We start from the raw sequence: 17,269 nt of genomic DNA on the forward strand, positions 1-17,269 counted from the left end.
ATTGGACGGGTCCGTACATCATTAAATCGATCTGGTTAGGAGGAGCAATCATTCTCATGGATTTGGATGGTTTGGAGTTCTCATAACCAATCAACATGGATAAGTTGAAGAAGTACCATCCTTGAGAGGCTCGCTGGGCCGAAAACCCGAAAGGACGACCCAGGCAAAAGTTAGAGCAGAAAAACAAAAAAAAATATAGAAAATAAAAAAATAATTAAAAAAATGAAAAGCTCACAAGGTTGAAAACCCGAAGGGACGGCTTTGGCAAAAGTTAGAACACAAAATGAGAGTGTCAATACCCGAGTGAACCTTAACCAGAACTACGTATGGCCTAATTCTTATCTTTGGGATACGTAGGCAGCTTCATCTTGAAGTTCGACCTTAATCATTTTTCAACTCACTCATCTCGTCCATGTTTGATTGGTGTTGGCTATCCATATTTGATTGGCTCGTCCCTATTTGATTCAGTTGTCCTATTTCTCCTTCATGACGGTTTCAGTCGCAAGCAGAATTCAATTGTACATCTCAAGGGTTAATTTCATGTTGATCGAGTAATGGTCATTTGCGAAAATAGATTTTAAGGACTTTTAATGAAGGTGACTGATTTTCTCAAAAATTATTCCATTTTTCCAAAACTCAGATCATTCTTTGGACCAAAAAGAGAAAATTTTCAGTGCTCATAATTTGGCTGATATGATTTCAAGATAGAAAATGGAACAAGTGTGCTAATTTACCTCTCATGTTGATCAAAATCGCTTTAGCAGAAAGGAAAAACAAAAAAGGGCAAAGTGATGAACTAGGGGCACAGTTGAGTCAGGTTTTCTGTCTTTTACCCACACTATTGAGTTCTCGTCACCTTAATCAAGCAATCATCGAAAAATGTGCAGTAGTTGTCGCCGGCGATGCTTTTCCGTCAGGCGATTGACTGGTGTTGCTCTGTTTTGCATTCATTTTGCTCCGACAAGCACAAAAGGGTGTGTTTTGGGATGGTTTTTGCTTCATTTTAATTTCATTAAGTTGTGTTTTGTGTTTTGGTCAGTGATAAGCTCAATATTCAGTTCAGAATTCACTAAAATGCAGCCATTTTCAAGTTCAAAATTCAAAACAAAATGATTTTTACGTTCAGTGTTGTGCCATTCATGCCATCCAGATTTGCAGAACGAACTCGTTTTATTAAATGCCAAGGACCCCGGTCAAAGTTGTACAAAAAGGAGTTGAAGCTATAGGTGCCCACTCCAAAAAAAAAAAAAACAAACAAATAAACAAACAAACAAAAAGAAAATAAACAAAAAAACAAAAAATAAAATAAGAGAGAGAGTAGCATTTTCTCAGTTTTCTGGTAGCAGCTCGGCAGCGAAGATTACAACTGGCTTCATTTGCACACAGCTTCATTGCCTGACTTTACCATCAGCTGCCTCGCTGCATCTTTACTCTTTCGAAGCTCTTGAAGACTCTACATTGGCCTTGGCTGAGCTTCCAAAGGAGATTGTTCCTCGCTGGCCATCAAATTGGTTATGCAAAGGAACTCTGAATCGGGCTGCGGAGGTGGCCTGTCATTCTAGTTCTTTGTTTTTCTTTTTCAGTGTACTAATTTCTACTCGAGTCCTTGTACATACGTTGGAACAAAGAGAGTTGTGTAGTTAACTGATGTAGATCAAACGTCCTGTTCTGCAGTCGGTGGGACAAGTTAGAGACCGCAATCACGGTCTCCACACATGACCTCAGCATATACGAGTTTGTTTCAATGTCAGACTGTGGCACCATTATTTGCTCAACTAACATTGTTGGAAAGCTGAAAATGGGGGGAGGAGGAGGAGCCCGCAGTTAAGGTTCAGGGGAGTCGAAATCGGTCATCTCTATCGTGGACTCGTTCAGGTTTGGAAAAAGAGTGAAAGAACTATTTGAAAAGGCCATGGTAGAAGAGAGTAATGCAAAAGAAAGAGATTGCAGAGTGGTGGCAGAGAAAGTTTGCAAGATTTTGCTCTGCCTCTCTCGCAGGCCTCAACTTAAGAAGAAGAAAAAAACAAAGAAGAGAAACATTATATAAGGCTTTGAAGAATCGGGGCAGCCTGTCGGTCAGGCATCGCGATTGTTGAAATCGCGAGCCAGACACAACGCTCAAAGAAAATAAAGGAAGAGAGAGAGAGAGAGACAAAAGCAAGAGAGAAGAGAGAGATATGTATATGTATATGTATATGTATATGTATATGTACGTGTGTATACGTGTATTATATTATGTACGTATATGTTTATGTACATGTAAATATGTATATATTTTCTCCGTATATGTATATGTGTGTATCCGTATACGTATATAATTTTCCTGTGTATATATATATATACATATGTAATACGTATTTTGTATATCGTTCACGTGTATATGTAACCTTCCCCCTTTCCATATGAGATACGATTAGGTACGTTTATTAGTTACACCACTCTTGTTCCTTTCACGTAAAACGCGTTAGGATTTGATGTTTACCTAGTTAAAACCTTCCCCCTTTTTGTATGAGATATGATTAGGTACGTCTGTTGGTTACACCACCTTTGTTCCTTTCACGTGAAACGTATTAGGATTTGATATTTACCTAGTTAAAACCTTCTCCCTTTCCGCATAAGATACGGTTAGGTACATCTATTGGTTACACCACCTTTGCACTTTTTACGTAAAACAAGTTAGGATTTGATGTTCACCTGGTTAAAACCTTCTCTCTTTCCGTATGAGATACGGTTAGGTACATCTGTTGGTTACACCACCTTTGTTCCTTTCACATGAAATGTGTTAGGATTTGATATTTACCTGGTTAAAACCGTCCCCCTTTCTGTATGAGATACGGTTAGGTACGCCTATTGATTATACCACCTTTGTTCCTTTCACGTAAAACGTGTTAGGATTTGATGTTAACCTGATCAAAACCTTTCCCCTCTCCGTATGAGATACGGTTAGGTACGCTGTTGGTTTCACCACCTTTGTTCCTTTCACGTGAAACGTGTTAGGATTTTATGTTTACCTTCCTCCTCTTCGTATGAAATACGGCTAGGAACATCTGTTAGTTACACCACTATACCTTCTCCCGCATGAAATGCGTTTGGATTTCGAGTTCATTATTTTCTCTTCTTGCGTAAGACACGTTTGGATTTCGAGTTCACCTATCATTTGTGTTGTGGCACATTTGTATGTGATCTTGTGGCACATTTAATGTGATGCAGTATGAAATATGGCTAGGAACATCTATTGGTTACACCACTATACCTCCTCCCGCATGAAATGCGTTTGGATTTCGAGTTCATTATTTTCTTTTCTAGCGTAAGACACGTTTGGATTTCGAGCTCACCTATCATTTGTGTTGTGACACATTTGTATGTGATCTTGTGGCACATTTAATGCAATGCACCCCCTGTTATGTTTCATATCATTTGCACGAAGCTTGCCTCTCATGTTGCCATCTTTATGTCTTTATCATCACTCCATGACATTGCATTACATTGCATAAATCATGAATTTTCAAGCAATTGGCTTCGTGAAGCGTATAAGTCCAACTTTCAAACTACATTTTGAGCATGTCATTTGCATTCTGCCCCTGAACTATGCTGGTTTGATTCCTTGCAAAGGGATACGCAGGCAACCTTCAAGTTCAACCAATTACATTTGCATCTTGTTTGTTTGCACAAGTCTTATAGTCTTGTCAAAAGGGTCGTCTTCGGGCTTTGACATTCACTCACGTCAAGAAATGACTTTGAGCTCTGTCAAAGAGAGGCAACTATAAACACCCCATTTTGACCGGCCCTGAGACTTGGGGGCTTTTTTTTTATTACCTTATGATGACAAAACAAGAAGGTGTTTCTCACAGAATCCTCAATAAGAAAATTTAGAATTTGAGCCCTGTTTCCAACCCTAAACAACCACAAATTACCTTTCCAAGGGCATATTCTGACCTCACAGTTGCATCCAGATGGTTCTTTTAGCTAGGATCAACCTTCTCTGCGCTTCCGGGGCCCTTCCTAAAAAATTGTCCCGAAATCTAGGTTACAACATAATTATTTGAAACTTCTGGGCCAAATTGTAAACTCAGGGAATATTCTGTTATGTGAGGGAATATTCTGTTAAATTAGGGAATCTTTCGTCCATATACAGAATATTCTGTCAATACTGACTGGGACGCTAACGTGGCGATCTTGCTGACATGGCATGACTGGATTGGTCCTTGCTGATGATGTGGCGCTGACTTATCTTTACCCAAACAAAATGAATTTAAGAAATGCTGGTGAAGGGGTTTGAACCCCCAACCTAAGACTCCACACCCAACACCTTAACCACTCTGTTAAAGTTTTGCCTTATATTATATTTCCCCTCAAATAATATTTGACCATTTCAAACCAGCAAGCAAATGAGTATTTTTTTGCATTTTTTTCTTGTGTGTGGGACACTTCCCTACCCCATTGGCCGACCCATATATTACCAAATACATACCTAACCATCCCCTATTGTCAAAAAGATGTTTTGTTTGCTTCCATAAAGGAGTATCCCATGCAACCACCTTGAAAATTTGCGCTCCTATCACATTCTTGTCTCCCACCTTCTTTTTAACCGTCACTCTCCCTCATTGCCTATATAGAATGATCATATTGTAAGAGAGAGGGAGGACCACAAAATTGAAGAGAAAAGAGTGAGAAAATTGTGAAAAAATAGAGAAAAATTGAATTTTTGAGCCAAAAATACTTCTATCTTCCATATGTATCTCATACTTTCCATACAAACTGAAATTCCATCTTTCCCACACCCAACTCCTCCAAAAATTATGAAATAACTAAATTTCAGTAGTGATTAATCAAAGGAAAGAGTGAATGTTGTTGAAAGTGAGAAAAAATAAGAGAATTAGTCACTTTTCCACCATACATACTCAAAGTTCCATTCTAGTTTTAAATTGAGGATTGCGAACACATTTTCTAAACTTGAGGGTGATCAAGAGAAAGTTTGGAAATCAAGAAGTTCAATCTTTCTTTAGAAGGTGAATTTCTAATCTTTCATTTTCTTATATTTTCTATCTCATATTGATTTTTTTGCTTCTTATTTCATAGTATTTTGTTACAATCCAAGTGGTTTGTTTATCTCATATTTATTTTCATACTTTATATTTCATAGTGTGTTGTTATAATCTAAGTGGTTTGTTTAGCTCATATTTATTTATTTATTTATTTTTATTCACTTGTTTTAATTTCATATTAGTTTTGTTGTAATCTTGCATGTTCTACCTCATATTTTCTTTTCTTTTTTTATTTTAGGTTCATGTTAGTTTTGTTTTAATCTTGCATGTTCTATCTTATATTTGTTTTCTTGTTTTAGTTTCATAGTAATTATGTTGTAATCTTACATTTTCTAGCTTATATTTTTCTTGTATTAGTCTTATATTAATTTTGTTGTAATCTTGCATGTTCTACCTCATATTTGCCTTTTTTGTTTTAGGTTCATGTTAGTTTTGTTGTAATCTTGCATGTTCTATCTTATATTTGTTTTCTTGTTTTAGTTTCATAGTAATTATGTTATAATCTTGCATTTCTTAACTTATATTTTTCTTGTATTAGTCTCATATTAATTTTATTGTAATCTTGCATGTTCTACCTTATATTTGTTTTCTTGTTTTAGGTTCATGTTAGTTTTGTTGTAAGTTTGCACTTTTTTTATTTTATATTTGTTTTCTTGTTTTTAATCTAACCGGTAGTGGTTAGTTGAGTCACCTACATATTTCTTGTTTGTTCCTTTTCTTGGTTTCACAATAAGACAGGTTTTGCTAGGCCTTGTTGGCCGGCCAGTTAGCTTCTTTTGGACAAAACGGCATTGTCTTCCGATGTTAACTAACTTCTGATGGTTTCCAAGGCACATGAAACTTTTTTTTCTTTTGTTTATTTTATTTTGAGCGTATTATGAGGTTTTTATTTTGTTGTAATATTGTCCTCACCCCCCTCCTCTAATTTGGTTTGTAATAATTTATTCAAAGTGTTGTAATAATTTTCCGCTCTACTTCTTTCTATCCCGTTCTTTTACTTGCTTTCTTTATTTGTAAATATGCATCATGTTTATTTATATATTTATTTTTTGTTATATCCATACTTTGCATCTATGTTTCATGCATCTTGATTCGGCTAAGTTTGCATTTGTGGATTTAATCAATTCCTATGTGATTATGTGTGCTACTTTATGTTCTTGAGATGATTCACATGTCATATCTTAGAAGTCGAATCTTTAATTGCATCTCATGAGTGAATTGCATCTCATGAGTGAATTGCATTAAGATTTTGTATATAAGATCATGCATGTTTTACTAACTTTGTTTTGTAACTGTTCGAGGAACGTCGGTAAATATGTAAGTTTTTATGCTTTAGCATCCCGTTTGTGTGTATTTTTCTTATTCTGTTTAAGCATCCTACCATGTGGCTACTTACTTACTTGATATAACCGTATAAATGCCAGTAGATGAAGGTTGTGTTGCTTAATTTGGAATAGTGTTGATTTTTATGTTTATAAACTCAATTTATTTGGGTTGTACATATTCAAAACTCTTTCAAAACTACATGAATCAAATATTCCAAAATAAATGACATAGTCTACACCTGTGTGCTTCACATAGTAGTTTTTGGGATTTATTAAATAATCGAAATATGAACATATAAAATAAATAAAATTCATATCATGGTTTAGTAAAGGCCAATCTTTTGATCGGGTGAGTGAGGGTGCTCAATTAATGACCTTCTCCTCTCATACCTAAGGCTCCAAATCGAGACAACTTTGGTTATGACGAACAGTGGCCTTGGCATGAGTCATGGGTTTTCTAATTTCCCAAAAATATTAGGTGGCGACTCTGAGATCTGATGACACAGTCTATTTCTAGCAAAATGTTTTGCAATAAAAAGGATTTTCTAAAAGTTGTCAAATCTAAACTCTCATCTATATTTCACATTGCACTAGTGAGACTAAATCAAAAAGACTGAGAGTGTCCAAACTGTTTAACGCGCACGGGTATCCCCCGGGCATATTACAGCCATAATTTTTAATTTATTATTTTTCATTAAATTTAATTTATAATTTATAATTTATATTTTTTATTTAATATATAATTTTAAATTAACAACACTAAAAAATAATTTTATTTAATATATAAATTTAATTTTTTAACAACACTAAAAAAATTATAAAGCCATAATTTTTAATTTATTATTTTTAATTAAATTAAATTTATAATTTATAATTTATATTTTTTATTTAATATATAATTTTAAATTAAAAATACTAAAAAAATAATTTATAAATGTTCAAAAGACTATTTTACCATTTTCTAATTGTTTATTAAGTAATAATATGTGGGTAAAATGGACATTTCACACATTAGTCCCATGGGATACCAATCCCATGGAAATAATCCCACCCCTCCCCCTAGGATACAATAATCTCTCATATGATAGACTAATAATCCGGAGGGACTATTACTCCAGGGTAAAAAAATTGAACCAAACAATTGACTATTTGTCTGGATGGACTAATAGTTCAATTCCATGAAATAATCCCTCAAAACAAACACACTCTTAGGCCATGTTTGTTTTGAAGGATTAGGATGTGGGATTGGACTATTAGTCCCACCGGACTAATAGTCCATTGTTTATTTCAAAAGTTTTGCTTCGGACTAATAGTCCCCCTGGACTATTAGTCCCATATTTGTGGGACTATCCTATCCCATGGGGTGGTGGGATAGAAACCATGGGATAACTCATCCCATGGGATTAGACAATGAAATTACATTTTTGCCCTCTAGTAGTTAATTATGCATTATATTTAGTAAAATTCAAAAAAAAATTTAAATGTCTCAATTTAAAAATAAAATAATTTTATTTAATTTTTATTTTTATTTTTGTTTTATTTATTTATTTTTTAAAAATATTTTTTTTATAGATATTTTATTGATTTTTATTTTAAATTTTGTTTATATTTTATTTGATTTCATTATTTAAATTTTAATAGATGTTTTATTTTATTTCATTATTTAAAATAAATTTATTTTAAATTTTAATTAAAAAAATAACGTATATTTTTATTTATATTTAATTTATTTAATTTTTTTTAAATAAATTTATTTAATTGTGCAAAAAAATTTATTTAATCTAGCTAAAAATAATTAAAATATTAAAGCTATGTTTAATATTGCTATTAGTAATAAATAATTGAAAATGATAAAATAGTCATTTGAGCATTTATCATTTTTCATAATATCCCAAACAAACATTGGATTCACTAAAAATAGTCCAATCCAGACATTTAATCTATGACTAAACAAACATAGGATATAAATCTAATCCAACCAAATAGTCCGGGACAATGTATCCCAGGACTAATAGTCCAATGGATTACAATCTCTCCTTATCCAGTCCGTCCAAACAAACACACCCGTAGGGGTAAAAGTGTAATCAATCCCTCACTACAAAAAAATATATATATATATAAATAAATAAAATAAGGTTTTAGAAACCAAAATTTGAGGATAAAATTATTTTTTAGGGACCAAATATTTTTGTTACGAAAAGTGTCATTATATTTTTAACAACGAAAATTAGACATTAGTGATGAATTATTATTCTTTTGGACCAAATTTTTTATCTCAAAAAAGAAATCATTTTGAGACCAAATTATTGTCCCTAAAAGTCTATTTATTAGTGACATTTTCAAAATTTTGTCGTTAAAAGTTTTGTTTTTGACTTTTCGGGACGACATTTTAGCGACTATCCTCGTGAAGAAAGAAATTGGTCCTTAAATGCCTTTTACAACAAAATGTTCACTTTTAAAAATGAAAACATTTGGTCTCTAAAATTCTTATATGTTGTAGTGCATTTATTTTATTTTATTTTCTTTACGGGAGGTGGGAGATAAAATACATTCATGATCCCTCAAATATGTTTTTTATGGGGAAAAAATGCTCTGAACCCATTTTTATGGATCCTGAATTTATACTAAATGTGTTTGTGTGGTGAATATTGAATTGATGAAATGTGAAATCTACATATGAAATAAATTTGAACCATTGATTCTTTTTTTATATATAAATTCTGGGATGATAAGGGTGGATTTGTAATGTTGTTGTTTTTGTGGCTTTTCTAAGTTGTAATTTTGTCAATTTTATCAGTTGTTGTTTGGCAACAAAAATTTTTTTTTTGTCTACATAAGCACAAAAATACAAAATAAGCTAAATAAGTTAATAAGATAAAATGTCACATCCAAACCATAATCATTCATTTTTTCTCTCACAATTATCACATCCAAACCAAAAAAGGCAAAAAAAAATTTCACAAACGGAATTAATTTAGCCAAGCTAAATTAGTCAAAAAAATTAAAAAACTAGGCTAAATTAACTCTTTCCAAACAAAGTTCCAATAAATTTACTAATTTTGTATTTTGGTTCAATTTTGAACGATTATCTAGGTTATTAACGGAATTATAAAAAAATAATCATGATCCTAAAGTTTGTATGTTGTGTCAATTCGATCCCACGTCTTTACTGAAAGACTATATTTGAATGACCGAAATCTAGATAGAACTGAAAATCTCATCACCATAAATAATAAGTTTGTTATGCAATAATCTGGTTTTAATCACATAATAAATAATAACGAAAAGAATAATCAAACACAAACATAAGATATAAGTGGTTCGACAAGATGCCTACATTCATGGGGAAGAAACAATCAAAATCCACTATATGTAATAAGTTTTACAAATCACTCCATGACTTTCTCTATTTCGTTCTAACCCTAAAACGTATAAACTGATATAATTTATAAGGTAAAGACTAATTGGTTAAAACTAACATTACAGACTCATAAATACTCTTAGGCCAAGTTTGGGAAGACTAAATAAGTGTACTTTTTGATTTTTTATGAGTTGGGTTTGGATTGGGTTTGAAGTGATGTGTTAGAGAGGTGATGTGACTTAAATAAGATGATGTGATTTAAATAGGTTAGTGACTTTTTGACTTTTGAATTTTTTAAGAATTGCCAAACTTGGCCTAATTTTGGCACAATCCTGACTCGTCAGGATTGCAATGCACCTTCGGTGCATCGCGAGAGGTCCACCTCTACTTCCGACTAAGGATATCATGAATACAAGATATGAATAAGTTATTAACATTTGAATGAGATTATGCTAGACATTATTTATATATATATATATATATATACATACATATATATGCTGTAGTCATTGGACTCATTCAAATGTTTGATAAAAGAGTAATGATTGAGACCCTCACCCCTACAAGATCTTCACAAATTTGAACTACTTATGATGTGGACTTCACACACATTGCAACAAATTATACTTTTGGTGACTAAATTTTTAGTCTCCAAAGGCCATTTGTTAAGTCGCCAAAGATTTTTGCCGACTAAAATTCTTGGTCGCCAGTTTGGTCATTGACTAATTGTCAGCAAAAGAATTGGCGACTAATTTTTTTTAATCTCCGAAAATCGCCTATTGGCGACCAAAAAATTAGTCGCCCAAAAGAAAATATTTAGTCACCAAAAACAAATATTTTCCATCTTCAATTTTTTAGCTACTAATTTTTTAGTCGCTAAAAACGTAACACTTCTTTTTGACTACCAATTTTTTAGTCGCTAAAAACGTGACACTCTTGTTTGGCTACCAACCTTTTAATCGCTAAAATAATAGTGCTCCTTTTTAGCTACTAATTTTTTAATCGCCAAAAATTTTTATTTATTTTTTTGCTACTAACTGTTTAGTCGCCAATAAGTTCTCTTTTTATTTTTTGGCTACTAAATGTTTAGTCGCCAAAAGCTCTATTTATTAATTTTTTTTTAAATGCACAAATTGAATATTTTTCATTAATTTTTAAATTATATGCATTCCATTATCAATGCAACATATAACCTATACATATACAGCATAATACATCTATCAATTATAATTTAAATCCATTATCAATAATACTCATTTCATTATCAACTATCCAAAAACATTAACTTGTAACATCTTATTCTAAATATCATATAAATCCATACCAACCAAATATTAATCATCTAAATTAAATATTAGATACAAAAATACTAGATTTTCAAAACAGAGGATTGTACAAAAATAAATGTCTACTATATACAGAACAAATGCTCTTCATACACAAAAATAAATATCTACGACAACCCACGCAAAAGCAATCTGTGAAAAAAAAATTAAAAAAAATAATCATTAACACTTGTTCAATAAAAATGACATTTCAAATTATAACAATCAATGTTAAAATAGCTACGTGCTTCAATGCAATAATCATGCAGCATGTAAGAATATAATCAAGCAGCCTAATTAATACTGTTGCTTCCATTATATCAACTGGGGGTTTGATATATGTACACACAAACACATATAATAAAGCTTGACTTCCAAATGGGAGGTGCAGAGATGACTCATATTCACCTTATTTCTTAAATATTGGGAAGAAACTTCGATTGAAATACTTAAAATAAGTTGCTTCAGCTATACTTTCCACTTGCTCAATTAAAACATCAAAAAAACAAAACAAATAAACAAACAAATGCTTCACATCAGCTTTATAGCTGAAATTTGGGTGACAAGTGAAAGCATGAGAAAACACCAAGTACAGAGAGAGAGAAAATAAACCACCAAGGCAAGAGAGTAAAAGCAAGTGAATTATGAGGTGAAATTTTGCCAATTTTGAATGCATAAATTCTCCAATATGCTTAAAAACCAAATTCAAGATATAATTTGCCAACCAATATAAAATTGAAGGCACCAGTAAGAAGAATTCACCTCACATGCAAATTTCCAAAGATAGCCAATAAATTTCAACTCTTTTGAACATATGGCAAACCAATATTGTAAAGGTATCAACAAAAATAAAATATAAAATAAAAAAAGAGCACCCCAAATTCCTTTTGATGTGGACTTAACATGAACAATATCCAAAGCTTCCTGAAGAGTGAAAAAAGACACAATGACGTTCATATATAAATCAACTTCTCTGTGTTACAAAGTAACAAATTGTAAAGAATAAATTGCATCATTCCCTTTCTTTAAGCTAATTATATTCTTAAACCAATCTCCAGAACCCATTACTGATTAAATTGCAGAATTGAACATAATAAACCCCTGCAGAAAATTCTATAAGAGTTCTATAAGAGTAGCAGTAAGGTACAATTCTTTCTTCTAATTGAATTATTTGTCAAACTAGAGTTCAATTTCTTCTTTTTTTTGTCATTCAAAGGAAGAACCAACTTCATAAGTATGGATTAACCACATCAGTCATCAAAAGCATAATATTCTAGAATGATACATGTATGATGTAACATTTCAAACATATGTTGGCAGGCAATCCACCTTGCAGATTGCCATATGCCAACCTCTCTCAAGTCCAATGTTAGTCAATAACCAAAGCAAGCCTCTCAACATCGGCTCAAGCTCATCATGATAAATCAACACCTTGAGGCTCTAGTTTGTATGGTTTATCAGATCCTATTGAACAAGGAAAAGCTTTTGTACCATAATTAGTTAGTTATTGGGCATCCTTACAATATATTTTGAGTGTTGAAATGTGACTATTTAGTAGAACATCTGGGCTCAATACAACATTTGTAACAATTAGTTTAAAGTTAATTGTTCAAAAGTAAGAGAAAGCAACATGAAAAATAAAAGGAAATACATGGATTCTAATGCAGTAAGTGAAGTTACAATTACCTTGGCATTTGTTGAACCACCAAATATTCCAAGCCATCCAATTAGCCAAAGCCAAATCCAAAACAGACATTAGGAAACAGTTTAAAGGCACAAAAGACGGTTAAAGAATTCAACTTTATTGATACATGTCAAGTAGAATTGACCCAGTTCATTCTATTAGTTGAGGAGTCTTCAACTAGTGTAGAATTGGATCTAAAAGTACATCAATCAAACAATCACCAAAACCAATGATCCAAATTCAGAGTTTATCATCACTACCCATTTCAGAGTTTGTCCACACAATCCACATATCAAACACATTCAATACACAACAAAAACACACAAAGAGAGGAGTCATAACAATTTACAAAGTGAGATTTGCAATACACCCCAACAAAAGGGCACCCAAAGAAGGGGTTGTGGTGCGGTGCACATGGGAAGGGTGTGATTTGTTGGGTCAAGTAGTTATGTCTTCTAATAGATTAGGAAGTGTAATAAGACAATAACATTGGGCTCCTTTCCTTGCGGAAAGGAAGAATAAGTAAATGAATTTCTTATACTATAAACACAGGTTGGACTTCTAGCACTATAAATACAAATTGGATGAGGTGGGACATGTCATAGACCGGGTTTCAAAATTTGTCATACAAAGAAGATGGACAACTATCAGACATAAATCTATTACTAGCAAACATGATTGCTAATCAATACAAGTTGTCTCTTCCAATATGACTCATAACCAATACGACTCAGACCAATACGACTAAAAGAATAGATTTATGTCCAAAAATTGTCAAACCCGCAGAGTGCCTCTCAAACTGTCAAGCCCACTAAACTCCACACATATAAATATATAGCTAAAACCACCGCTCTAAACCATCTAACAACAACATAGGTCTAAAGTAAGCCCTACATCATACGCCAACATTTGCCAGATGATGCCAAAATAATTTGAGGCTCTGATAATTTAGAGCATCACAATGACAAGCTTCCAACTAACACATTGAGTGTTTGTGGCTGGTATTCATATAATAAATATAAGTTAACTAACCATTTTGATAGTGTGCTATAAATATAAGTAAGTTATCGACATATGTACTACTACTAAATCAAAAACTGACCATTGCCATGAGCAGACACCATGGTAGTAGTACCAGCAAACCCAGCATAAACCTTCTACATATCTCAAAACCTGCAATTATAACTTAGGATCATTAATTGCACCCCGTGATGTGACAATCATATAAAACAGGGTTTGGGGAGGGCAAGACCTCCACCCATAAAGTGAGAAAATAATTAAATTTGGAAGAGAGCATCCTTAGCCATACAATAAAATATTCGCGAAAAACATTTTAGGGGAAAAAATTGAGTAAAAAACACAAATGTAAGGGAAGAAACAATTGGCTACTTCTTCAAGATGATTTGATTCTTGAAAATACTCATAACAGCTGATTTGATTCTTTCCAAGATGCAGAGAATATGAATGAAACAGTTGAAACCGCCCTAGGTCTAGCAATGTGCAACACTGACTGGTACTATGACACCATCAACAATTTAATGAAGAACTTCCATTTACAAATATGAAACATACCATATTCAATGTCTTAAATTTCAATACATCTACCTGGTACCTGTTTATTCAATTGGCAGCTAACCATGATAGCTAAAATTCAACAAACTCGTCACTAATTGCTACTATAACAACCATAAATTCAATTTTGGTGTCCCAATTTCAACTCTACATAAATAAGAACAGAGTGTTGCAACCAAAAAAAATCAAAGCAGGAGAGGACTTACTGAAGAGAAGCTTGTCCAAGCTCTCATTAGCTACATACTGAAGCCACCTTCTCTTCTTCATCTTCAGCCCATGGAGCAGCCTCTAAATACTCCAAATATGACAAAACCCCAGCATCAAACCCAATTGCAGCTGAAACCTAAATTACAATAACATGAAACACAATTCAAATTCCTAACAACCCAGAACAAAATGCCAATTAATTTATCATATCATAAACACATGCATATCAAACCCAATTGCAGGTAAAACCTAAATTACAAGAATATCAAACAGAATTCAAATTCCTAAAACCCTACCAGAACAATATGCCAATGAACCCATCATTTCATATACACATACAAATAGGTACAAACATATAAATCTACAAATTCAACAAAAGTTCATAGTTTACAATGTGCAAATGATTATTAGTACCTTCAAGATTCCAAGTGCTCTGGTGACATCGCTCGTTCGAATTGGGGTCATTGAACTGACTTCCCGAACTCCGAGAACCCAAAATCTCCGACAATCGCTGTTGGGATCTGGGATCTGGGAATGGAATCGGGCTCTCTCGCCATCATTTCGAAAAGGGTCGGGCTCGATTGGGCCTTGTCGGAGGGAGGTGGTGGTGGAGACATGGGATTCAATACTCCAGCAGTGAGAGCCGAATTGAACTTGCTGAAAGACGAGGGGAAAGAATCCGTAGACGGTAGGGGTGCAACTCGGGCGGGCTCAACCCGAGCAATTCGAGCCCAGCCCGAGTTTTTTTAGGGCTTGGGCAACTATATCTTGTAATCTGGACGGGCTTGGGCAGATTTTTGATGCCCGAATTGCAATTCGGGCCGAGCTTGGGCAGAACCAATGGCCAACCCGAGCAACCCGAACCCGAATTCAATTTAATATATTATATAATATATAATATATATATATAATTTAATAAATTATGTAATATATATAAATTAAGTAAAAGAGTTAGTCTTAATTTTTATTTTTATTTTTATTTTTGGTTAGTCTTCTATTAAGTAAAAGAGTTAGTCTTAATTTTTATTTTTTATTTTTTTTTGGTTAGTTTTCTACCATTAGATTAGTATCTTTTATGTATACCCTTAGATCTACTTACAGGTTTCTGAACTCGGGCAATTCGGGCAATTCGGGCAACCCGAGTTCAAAATACAAAGCTTGGGCCGGGCTTGGGCAACAATGTTCGGGTTCATGGTCGGGCTTGGACGGGCTTGGGCAGTGCCAAATACAATTCGGGTCGGGCTTGGGCAGACCCCCAACCCGACCGAACCCGCCCGAGTTGCACTCCTAGTAGACGGTGGTGGTGGTTGAGTCGTCCATAACTTGAGAAGCAGTAGTGGGCGAGTAACGAATCCTGAGATTTGACGGAAAGTCAACAAGCGAAGGCGATAGTGAAATGGAAATGGGGCCAGGGTTTGAGTAGCATTGGGAGGAGGAGGGAGGTAGAGGAGAGGGCGGAGAGAGAGGGAAGGGAGAGGAGCAGCGGAGAGGGAGAGGCACAGAGAGAGAGAGACACACACACACAGGTGCTGAAGAGACACAAGCGCTGGTTTTGTGATTTGGAAACCAAGTATATATATATTACACCATTAGCGACTAAATTTTTTACTCGCCAATTCATTTATAAATCCCTCAAAATTTTGAAAAATTCCTTCAAATATTTTAATTTTTTGGCGATTAAAATTTATTTTTGTCGCTGAAAATAAATTTTTGGCGACCAAAAATAGATAAAAAATATTTTTTTTTTATTTGGTGACTAAATGATTTTAGTAGCCAAAACTCAATATATGGCGACTAAAATTTTTTTTTGTCACTGAAAATAAGTTTTTGACGATCAAAAATTTGGTCGCCAAAGACAAAAAAATATTTTTTTATTTTCCATTCGGCAACTAAATGATTTTAGTAGCCAAAACTCGATATACGGCGACTAAAATATTTTTTTGTCGATGAAAAAATATTTTTTGCAATGAAACTTTTAGTCACCAAAGATAAAAAATAATTATTTATATTCTATTCGGCGACTAAATGGTTTAGTAGCCAAAACTCAACATACAGCGATTAAAATAATTTTTTTGTGGCCAATTCTAGTATTTTTAGCTACTAAATTTTTTTTAATTTCTAATAATCAATGTATTCCGACAAAAAAAAATTAGTAGCTAAATATTATACTTTTGTCGACTAAAAAAAAATTTAGTTACCAATTCCACAACTTTTGGAGACTAAATTTTTTTAGTCGCCAATTTTAATTGCCAAATGTGTATTTTCTTATAGTAATACACAAGTAGACCATACACATAGGATTGCAATCACTTTAGGCTGCGTTTGGGAAGTTGAGTTTGGGCTAAATTAGCCACTAAATGACAAAAGTGGCTAATTTAGCCACAAACGGACAAAAGAAAGTTGGGAGCATGGCTGCAACAATTTGACAAGTTAATTTACCATACTACCCCACATGAAAGAGGGGCGGCATCAGCCCACAGAAAGTATAAAAAAAAAAAAATCAAATTAGGCTTTTTACTAGGAAAGACAAAGAAAGTTGAAAAAAAAAATAAAAACATTTTTTTTTGTTTTTTGTTAAAATATTTTATGAAAATAAATTTAAACTATATTTGATAAAAATATTTTTAAATAATTTTTTTTTTTTTGTTATGTATTTGGTTATGATTTGAGTGTAGAGCTGTGAAAGTAGTATGAAATTTCGAGTTATGTGTTTGTTTATGAGTTACCTCAATAATTTATTAATTGAGTTT

General features: G+C 33.1%; 1 protein-coding gene across 1 annotated transcript; it reads right to left on the minus strand.

Moving 5' to 3' along the window:
* Nucleotides 1–10,971: 10,971 nt before the first annotated feature.
* On the minus strand, nt 10,972–15,982 carry LOC114285705 (uncharacterized). Its single transcript, XM_082870896.1, has 5 exons — nt 15,810–15,982; nt 14,934–15,200; nt 14,519–14,655; nt 12,743–13,913; nt 10,972–11,209 (listed from the first exon to the last, which is right to left on the minus strand). The coding sequence occupies exons 1-3, from the start codon at nt 15,837–15,839 to the stop codon at nt 14,545–14,547; spliced, it is 408 nt and encodes a 135-aa protein (XP_082727022.1). The 5' UTR covers nt 15,840–15,982; the 3' UTR covers nt 10,972–11,209; nt 12,743–13,913; nt 14,519–14,544.
* Between the last annotated feature and the right edge of the window lie 1,287 nt (nt 15,983–17,269).

This window comes from Camellia sinensis, chromosome 5 (genome assembly GCF_055761805.1).
Source record: "Camellia sinensis isolate YWXY chromosome 5, ASM5576180v1, whole genome shotgun sequence".
NCBI classification, from domain to species: Eukaryota; Viridiplantae; Streptophyta; class Magnoliopsida; order Ericales; family Theaceae; genus Camellia; species Camellia sinensis.

Excerpts from the sequence above, each read along its gene's own strand:
- LOC114285705 (XM_082870896.1), bottom strand. The coding sequence starts at position 15,839 with ATGGACGACTCAACCACCACCACCGTCTAC. Across the intron at positions 15,201-15,809 it reads CAACCACCACCACCGTCTAC|GGATTCTTTCCCCTCGTCTT; the intron begins TAGGAGTGCAAC and ends CCTACCGTCTAC. Across the intron at positions 14,656-14,933 it reads GAGCACTTGGAATCTTGAAG|GTTTCAGCTGCAATTGGGTT; the intron begins GTACTAATAATC and ends ATTGTAATTTAG.